This window comes from Echiichthys vipera (genome assembly GCF_963691815.1).
Source record: "Echiichthys vipera genome assembly, chromosome: 9".
In the NCBI taxonomy this organism is placed as follows: domain Eukaryota; kingdom Metazoa; phylum Chordata; class Actinopteri; order Perciformes; family Trachinidae; genus Echiichthys; species Echiichthys vipera.
In genome coordinates, this window is record NC_139834.1 from 17836924 (window position 1) to 17846382 (window position 9459).

The 9459-nt window shown below is 42.3% G+C and overlaps 1 protein-coding gene across 1 annotated transcript; it reads right to left on the minus strand.

Annotated features, from left to right (window-relative positions):
* Positions 1-612: 612 nt before the first annotated feature.
* Positions 613-9195, minus strand: c1ql4a (complement component 1, q subcomponent-like 4; the record flags this gene model as incomplete). The annotated part of the gene is made up of 2 exons (XM_083920616.1): positions 613-792; positions 8650-9195. 2 exons carry the CDS (start codon positions 9193-9195, stop codon positions 613-615), a joined length of 726 nt encoding a protein of 241 aa, XP_083776742.1.
* Between the last annotated feature and the right edge of the window lie 264 nt (positions 9196-9459).

The window sequence follows — 9459 nt, forward strand, 5'->3', positions numbered from 1 at the left end:
AATACAGTAGGTGTGTGTTTGCCTCAGCTTAATCTTCTTGATTAATGGCACCCTCAACATCATTATTGCATTAAAAAAAACAATTAGACTGATGGTGTTATATTCTAGTTCACACAATGTCAGTATATGCAACTAATTAAAGTATTTTAGATATTTCAGAGCCACAGCGTGCAATTGTTATGTGAACCTATACTGTACATCTTCTGATATTCATATTTGCACAAAGGGCATCAATAATTGCACGATGTTTGGCTCAAAATCACACAACTCCACTAAATTCCACTTAACTTAATTTTCACTCTAGCCACACTTCTGTACTCTGTTGTAATCTCAGGATGTCTGTATGTGTGTGCTTGCTTGCATTAATGTGTGTATCTGTTTGTGTGTACATGCAGGCAATGTGTGTGTGTGCATGTCCGTGTATTTGCATTAATTTGCATACGTACAAGTGTGTGAGTGTGTGTGTGTGTGTGTGTGTGTGCGTGCGTGCGTGCGTGCGTGCATGTGCATGTCTGTGTATTTGCATTCATTTGCATACGTGTGTGTGTGTGTGTGTGTGTGTGTGTGTGTGTGTGTGTTTTGGTGTCCATTCTCTGTGAGTAAGGATTAGATTCAGTCTGGATAGATGAGGAAGCCAGAGAAGGTGCTGTACTTGTTTGTGTTCCCTCCGTGGACCTTTCCTCCATCCAGCTGCACACACACCTCATCACCCACGTCCAAATGCAGGATCACACTGTTGGAGGCGTAGTCGTAATTCTGATCAGCGTCTTGAGCGATGGCGCTGGCTCTTACCTGTCACCCACAGAGGACACACGCATTGAAAATTAGAACATGGGCGAAACTGAACAAACACTTACAAATGTCACTTACTCGACACCTCCAGGAGCTCAGCAGCTCTTTAAAGGTCCCATATTGTAAAAAGTGGCCTTTCCATATGTGTTTTTATTATAAAGCAGGTTATGGAACTGTATAAATACTCAATCCCCATAGAAATATACACAGCCTATACTCAGAATCTGTGCCTTTAAACAAGCCGTCAGGAATTGAATGTGGTTGTGAAGTCCCAACTCTAATAAATATAGGTAGAAAGTGTTGGAAGTGGAAGACCGAGCAGAAGCAGCTTTTTCAGGAGGGGGGCTTAAAGAGACCGGCCTAAAGAGACCGGCACTAAAACGGAGCGTTTCAGACAGAGTGAAAACAAGTATATTCAGACAGACAGTATGAGAAAAAATAATGCGTTTTTTGAAAATTAAATCATGTAAACATGTTCTAGTAGAAACCCATAATACAAGTATAAACCTGAAAATGAGCATAATATGGGATCTTTAAAAACTAAAACTGCTATATCTCATTCCTATCGCCTTTTTTCAGGCTGGGTCATGATCAATTATTAACAGCTTCCAAAAGCTTCCATGAGACACTCATGAGTATGACATCACCTTTGCATTTATTCTGGATAAACAAATGAATAGGACTGTGACCTGTGACCCCCAAAGGTGAACAGAGACCACAGCCACTCTGCCTGTTATTGATCAGCCACAGCTGGGGCTCAGGGCGAAGGATTGAGGATGGTGATCTGATTGGTTTGTGGAGATAAGCGGACTCACTGGGGACAGCAGGTTGTCTTTGGGGAAACTAGCGCAGCCGAGAAACAGCATCACTATCTGTACCAGCTATTGACCTGTTGCTTATGATCCTGGGCCGGCTCAATATGCATGATATTGAGTTGCTGTGCTGAAGCCAGACAGTTTCACATTTGCATGCTGTGTGTGAGTTTGGTCTTATTGACCCAGCAGCAGTGGATCTTTACTTGTTTGTTAACACATTTAATTGGGTTTACTCATTGTAGACATTTAAATACATATGCCTAGATTGGGTTACACATGTAGTGTGTACACATGTACACAAACAGGATTTGTCTATTTATTATTGTACTTTTAATCTTATGAGCGACATACCAAGCATTATTTAATGAAGTGATATTTAAGTCATGCAAAAGATTGAAGTATAATCATATACTAGGTTGCTAAATTTCCTACGTCGGCTGTATCAACAATTCTAGTGAAGCAGCTCCAATCATCAGACATATGTCAGCCATCAGTGGCCCTGTGTCTGGCTCAGTGTCCATCTACGGTGGGAGCACTCAATCTGTGTCAGGAACCAGACAAGCCACGCACATCTCCATGACAGCCACAGAATATGATCTGCAACTCAACTACCATCATGTCATTCCCCTCACTGGGGCCTCTATCTCCCCAATGAGCATGCATCAATTTGAAAACAGTCAATCACTGAGCAACAGAGCCTGAATTACTGTAACTGAAAAGAAAGCCCCCCCCCCCTGTCCATTTTGCCCTTGCCTGTGCCATATTGTTCACCATCCATCAATCCTTGAGTTGTGTTCAATTTCTTGTACACTATCTGTAGGTCTCCTTAAATTAAATGCAGGTCATGGATGTTGCTTGAAACGTACAAGTGGTAAAGCATGTCCCTGTATCCAGTCTAAACCAGATTGATTAAGGGAGCAGAGAAGTCGATCTCCTGAGGCTTCGCAGCTCAACAACCACACAGCAAAACGGACCATAACAATTGTTACACTACTGCAGCAGTCTTGTTTCATTATATTTCAGATGCTGTAATCCAAAGAGGTGTTTTTAGGCAGAACGCAGCCTAGGGCTATTCATCTTTTCACATTTTGATGTAGGATAAGTGTGAACTGAAGCTGCATTATGTAGGAAAAGTTAAACAAAAAGGAATTAGAAAGAAACATGGCATCAGCGGAGAAAAACAATGAGGTGAAAGTCAGATATAGTGACACGTCTTTTCCCCAGTCTGTCTATGACAAAGAGTGTGTGGGAGGAAGTAAAAGAAAAAAGATAAAAGATCTGTTCAGACAACCAGAAAACTTTATATCTTTAAAATCATGTGCAAAATTAATTTACATAATCAAGATATTGTAATGTCACCTCACTAATTTCTTTAAATTCTTATTTTGGTGTGCATGTAGATATACGCTCATGGCATCCCTGTCTCGTAGAAATCATATGTATATACTACTGAATTGCTGCATAAAATATGTTTTAAAATAAGTTAAGTGAAAGTTTATGGAAATTAAAACATCATTAAGGGGCGCCAATGGTAATATGGCATATAGGGCAACAAAATGGTCAAAAAACACCATTTCTGTAGAATGACCTCATCCTATGGTTGAGAGGTTTACAAATATGCTGGTAACTGGTTTGTTAATGGATCCTTTAATGGAAATATGGTTCAGTTGGAGAGATTCAAATATTCTTATGTAATCTCACATCCTTTATATTTGTATTTGCCATTCTAGTTTTATCCATGTTCCTCAAAAGAAAATCAAGAAGAGATTTTTTTTTTTAAATGAACAGCCCACAGATATAATCCCAATTCTTTTTGTTTTTTTACGTTTTGGGTACTATTGTGTTATCCGGGCTGGCCAATTAGTATAATTAATCACTGAACAAACTCTTTCCTAGGCCCCCATAAGACCATCTCTCAAATAATGGCACCAATCCTTTGTCATCTGTAAAGGTTATATTGTTGTTCTGCTTGACATGTGTAGTGACAGCCAATATCACATTTGCATCTTTGGCTGCATCTGACAGTGATGTTGTTCTTGTGACTTCCTATCGACACAAGGCATATGTCATCCTGCTCATTATTTTGGCCAAACAGTGTAACGGACGGAGATGTACAGAGATCTTTCGCCCCTCAGGCCTTCTTTGATTCTCATGACTTAATGCATGAAAGTGCAGCAGAGTACTGTACAACAGAATAATATTCATCAGTCAGTTTCGATCTCATTTTCCCAATATATGTTATATGAATTGAGGCTACAGATGGTGTCCTGTGCATGAAGGAAAAATACAAGGCATCTATTAATGTAGACGCCAGACAGAGAGGCGTGAGGGAGCCGTGGTGGGATTAGGACAGGAAGCCGACAGAGGAGATGGATACGGCTGGAGGACACAGACTGATCCGTGTGAACCAGGCAGCACACTGTGCTGATCCTGGAGCTGGATGGGTTGTGAGCCGTGAGGCAGGGGCCCCCGGGGTTTGCCTGTGGCTGTCTCTGTCTCCGCCTAGCCCTTTCATTATAGGGCCTCCAGTAAACACGCCTGGGAGCAGGAGTGGGGGTGGGGGGTGGGGGGTTGTGCTGGGGCACAGGCGAGGAGGAGGGAGTAGGAAGGGGTGGCGAAGGTGGTGGTGGTGGTGGTGTTGTGGGGAGCAGCTGCGGTGTCATTTTCTATACAAGTGGAGCTGCAGTGCTGAAGACAGACAAGGATAGACAAAAAGAAGGGAGGGGGGAAAAAACAAAAACAAGGGCCAGGGGGCTGAGGAAAGGGGAGGGAGGGGGCCTAGAGTAACAGACTGATCAAGTGAGGCTATTTTGTGAGACCGGTGAGATGTGGGTGTATATGAAGTCTTGTTTTTATCTGTGGGTCTGTGCTCCACTGGTAATAAAACTGACAGGATTCATTCAGTGAGATATACTGACCTCTTAGAGCGGAGACAATAGAAAAGTAGCTGTTAAACTTACCTAAGGGACTCCAACACATGGCAGGAGCATTGGGGCTGGTGAGGGGGGCAATGTTGTGGAAATAGAATATTTATTGAATAGGTTTTCACTCTCCTTTGGGAGCCTGGGGATTACATGGCCACAAGTGACTGTAGCACTGAAGCATACCATGGATTGCTATGACCTGCCATTTAGTATTACAGTCTGTGGTCCACTGCTCTATAATGGTCAAACCTCTACACAATATGAAAGATATTAACTTATTTTAAGTATGTGTTTCATCAGAGGGACATTTTGATATTTTATTGAGATATCCGACTTAAAAGACATTTGATTTATCTTCACAGAACAATATACAGTAATAAGTATCTAATACTTTCTTGCCCTTCACTCTGAAGCTAATTATATTTCACCTGTAGCATATATACGTCTGCACTGGAGAAGTTAATACAGGTAGCGGCCATTACAGCGAGTGATGACATTTTAACACTGCCGTGTGAAATAACTTGACCTTAAACTGAGCTATTAAAAGAGTCTGTGACAGGTGAAAATACAAGGGAGAGATTAAATGGGAGCCAGCTCAGTATCTATTTGTCTACATTGCGCATTGTATTAAGAATATTTAATATAGATATTATGTGGTGCCCTATGGGAATATAAATGAGTAGGTGAACAGCCCCGATACTAGTTAATGAGGGGAAAAGGAAAAGTTGTGCAGCATGTTGAGAAGGTACGCATGACGTATTAACAGCCTTCACAGCATAAAGCATGCCAACATTAGCATAGACTGTCTTAATAACATTTGCTACCTAGCTGGAATATTAAGTAGCAAACAAGTCATATATCCTTGACAGTGATTTAGGAATAAAGTGATTAAGCGCCAATGAGAAGTGCATTCATAACTATTTATTTTAAGACTTAATCAATATTCAATCACAAAGTATCTAAGGATATAACATGAATACATCATCTTTCCAAACTGGGTTATCATATTATGCTCATTTTCAGGTTCATACTTCTAATAGAACATGTTTACATGCTGTAATGTTCAAAAAACACATTATTTTTCTCTTAAACGTTTGTTTTTAGCACGTCTCTTCAAAGGACCTGTACTTAAAGTACTGACTCTCACAGATCTTACCCCAGTGCATGAAATACTGAGTTTTTCTTAGTGGCCACCTGCTCAGATTACAACACATACACATAGGAGACACACACATGAGAGTGAGTTCATTCTCTGCTCAGGTCACCGTTACTCCACTATATTTTCACAAAGCAAATATTTGTTTGCTGCTATATTAATGGTCTGAATTATTTTACTATTTTCATTCTTTTATTTAATTTTTTCAGGTACAATGCACATTGATCAACACTCCTGAAAATGTTTCACTGTTAGCCGAAAGGTTTATTTTTAACAGTTGTCCGTCTCTGACTGGTCAGCGTTTCTGGGTCTTCTACATCTCGGCATCTCTGCATCGTCATTGCAGCCGGGGAACGACTGTAACAGCATTGTAATGGCACTATCTGCCTATATATAGAGTACACAGAAGTCTTGACGGCTCGTTTAAAGTTTACAGGCCGTGTGCATTTCTCTGAGGATTGAGTGTTTTAATACTGTCATAGTATTTAAATAGCACCTCAACCTTCTACATAGTAAAGAAAAAAAGACATGGTATCTCACTTTTTACAATATGGGACCTTCAACATTTAACAGGATAACAGTGTTGAACATCATCCACATCATACATTGGAGCTGAAAGTCAATTACCATCACATTACAAACATGGAAGCAACTGAAGTGTGACCCCTTCAATCACAAATCCCCTAACTCTGAAACCCTGTCATACTGCAATGATTTGTGAACGTTAGATTGAAGTGTGAGCAGGTAGGCTTTACAGAGTGGGGATTTAGTGAAGGTAATAGCTATCGGATCTATAGGAATCCCCCTGAAGCTCGGCCACAGTCAGCACATCCTCCTGAGATCCTGGCATCGCATTATACCACACTCGTGTCACGTGACATAAGTCCAACTGCCAAATCATTAGCAAAGTTACAGGAGTTATACATCAACACTTCCCAGAGGAAATCTATTGGCAGAATTAATTAATTTACTGGTTTGAAACACTCCCTATCTGTAATTGGTCCATAAACGCAGTTTGCAATCCAATTTTCTCTCTTTCTCTGGCCGACCTTGATCACTTGTCAAGCCTAGACGTGGGTGTCCATTGGTCATCGTGCCTGATCTCATCCCGGCCTTCACCACCAGCCTCCCTGATGCCTCGTCTACCAGCCCACTGTCTCCACACCTCCATTAAGTCATCTATCTTCCTCTGCTCCACCCCTGATCTTCCCATCAACTCACTTGTCTTGTTTTGCTCACCCTACTTTCTACTTTCACTGTTTCCAAGTAGACGTTGGGGCACGTCGAGTCTCTAGTGTTTCATTCATTCGCGCTGAACCTGTCTAAGTCATGAATCTGTAGGACTGGCTGCCTAACAAACCCAAGGTTACAAATTACCTTATCCACTAAGATGTAAAAGTTACAACAGCGAGTATAAAAGGGAAGGTGGCAAATTTGTGGCTACGGCAATTATTTTTGTGTGTGTGTGTGTGTGTGTGTGTGTGTGTGTGTGTGTGTGTGTGTGTGTGTGTGTGTGTGTGTGTGTGTGTGTGTGTGTGTGTGTGTGTGTGTGTGTGTGTGTGTGTGTGTGTGTGTGTGTGTGTGTGTGTGTGTGTGTGTGTGTGTGTGTGTGTGTGTGTGCTGGAGGGGGTTCAGACAAACCCAATGGGCAGACAAAATATCCAGTAAAACCTCAGCACCTACAGCAATGATAAAAACAGGCTGTTTGATTGTATAGTTAGGAATGCCACCTGTCAGACATAGTGCCCATGTAGTAAACCTAGCCACTGATTGACAGGGAGACGATACCTATGCCTCAGGGCTTCAATAACTCCAAACATGATCAGACAGCACTTCATATATTTCCATCCACCTGCATCTCTAGGTAGATCCTTGTTAGGTGAGTGCTCTATTTAACATACCTGTTAAAGGAGGCGGGTGTCACATGGACCTTGGTGAGGTTAAATGATTGAGTTGAGTGAAAAGATAATTAATGGAGAATCAATGAACAAGCTGGGGAGAGGTTAGAAGAGGAAAGTATAGCGGGTGTTCAGGGGATCTAATCTAAAATGTATACATTATTTAGCAGACTAAGATGACTTTAATGGCAATATAGGACATTAATGGCAGCCTTAAACACCTATTCACCTTTGTGGGATATACAAGGTCATATGTATATAAACCTTATTTACAAATGTGGATTCAAACCATACAGCGTGTGTGAGCCTACATTAGCCCATGTACACTTGTTCCTTGGTGCACTACTTGTCTAGAGAGTGAGGTCTGAGCAGGGAGTATTTGCATTTGAGGTCCTTGGTGAATGAATGAATGAATAGCAACTTGAGGAATGTTTCCTGAATTTGGAGTCCTCTGATGAAATTCCTGTGATTTATCCCACCTCGTCTCTCCTTTTTCCCCTCATCAGCCCCTCTGCCTTTAATTAGTGTCTGGGGAATGAGGGAGTGGATGAGTGGACTGTCAATTTTACATTAAATATTTATTTAGCTGAGGTGTAAACTGACTGGTCCACATACTGACAGACATTTCTCCTGTGCTCTTTTGCACTTTGTTTAGGAGATAATCAAGCTCTGTGTATGATACTTACTAATTAGACAGTTCCTTTTGGCAGCGGCAGCTGCATTCTGCCACTTGTCATTTAGCCACAGTACATGTGAGAATGCAAATATCCGTAGCTGTGATTTTAGACTGTATAGCAGGGATTCCCCTTAATGAAGAGAACGATTGCTATTTCATTCTTTGGCTGTCATGTTTCCACCTGCTAAGTGGAATGTGCGCTGAATCTGAAGAGCTCAATGATACTGAGGTGAATGCTAGTCAATGGTAACACAGGATGGTCAGCAGTGAAAGAAAATCTGTTGTATGGTCATGTGTGTGCATATATATATATAAACACATACTGTACATGTAGACCCTCTGTTGTTCACACATCTAAATGCGTGCATGCACACACACATTTACTAACCTGTCCGTTCTTCTTCAGGTCTGCCCACATGCTGGTCCCATCACCACCTCTCATTAGAACATGGTAGGTGAAGAAGTAGATGCCAGGGAGAGGACATGTGAACTTGCCAGTGGTGGGCTCATAGTAGTTACCTACATTGGTCACCACGTCATCAAACTTCAGTATTTCACTCCCTTCATGCTGCTTGCGTAGCCCTGCGTAAAAGGCAATTTTGGGAGTGTAGAGTGAGGGAGAGTAGCCACCAGGACCTGGACCTTGTGGCCCTTGTGGTCCTGGTTTGCCTGGCTCTCCAGGGGGTCCACGTGCTCCTTGAGGGCCAGGGATTCCTGGGGGCCCACGAAGCCCAGACTTTAGCTTCTTCCCAGAGTAATCCTGGGGCGGTGGAGACACAGCTGTCAGCTCCTGGCCAGGCTGAGACGTAGCATAGGGGTCACATACCATCCTGCAGCTCCCAAGCATTTCGTAATGACTCCCTGCATTTCCAGTGTTCCCCCCTTTGGTTGTGTGGACCAGCAGGGGAATGGCCACCAACAGTATTAGAACCATGGCCACACCTACAGCAGCTCCAATGACGCGTTTCCTGCGGCTGAGCCGTGAAGCGGCCAGCGTCAGGAAGTCCTCTTCCCCCTTGGCTGGAATAGTGCCGGCCAGGATGAAGCCTCTCAAAGAACCAGTATGGTATAAAAAGGTGAAGAAAGAAAACTGCGTATCACTGGGCAAAGTATGTGAGAATGCAAAATGGAAGACCGCCAGGAAGGAAATAAGCGGATGAGACGATCCTTGAAAAATGATTGAAACGTCCAAGGGATC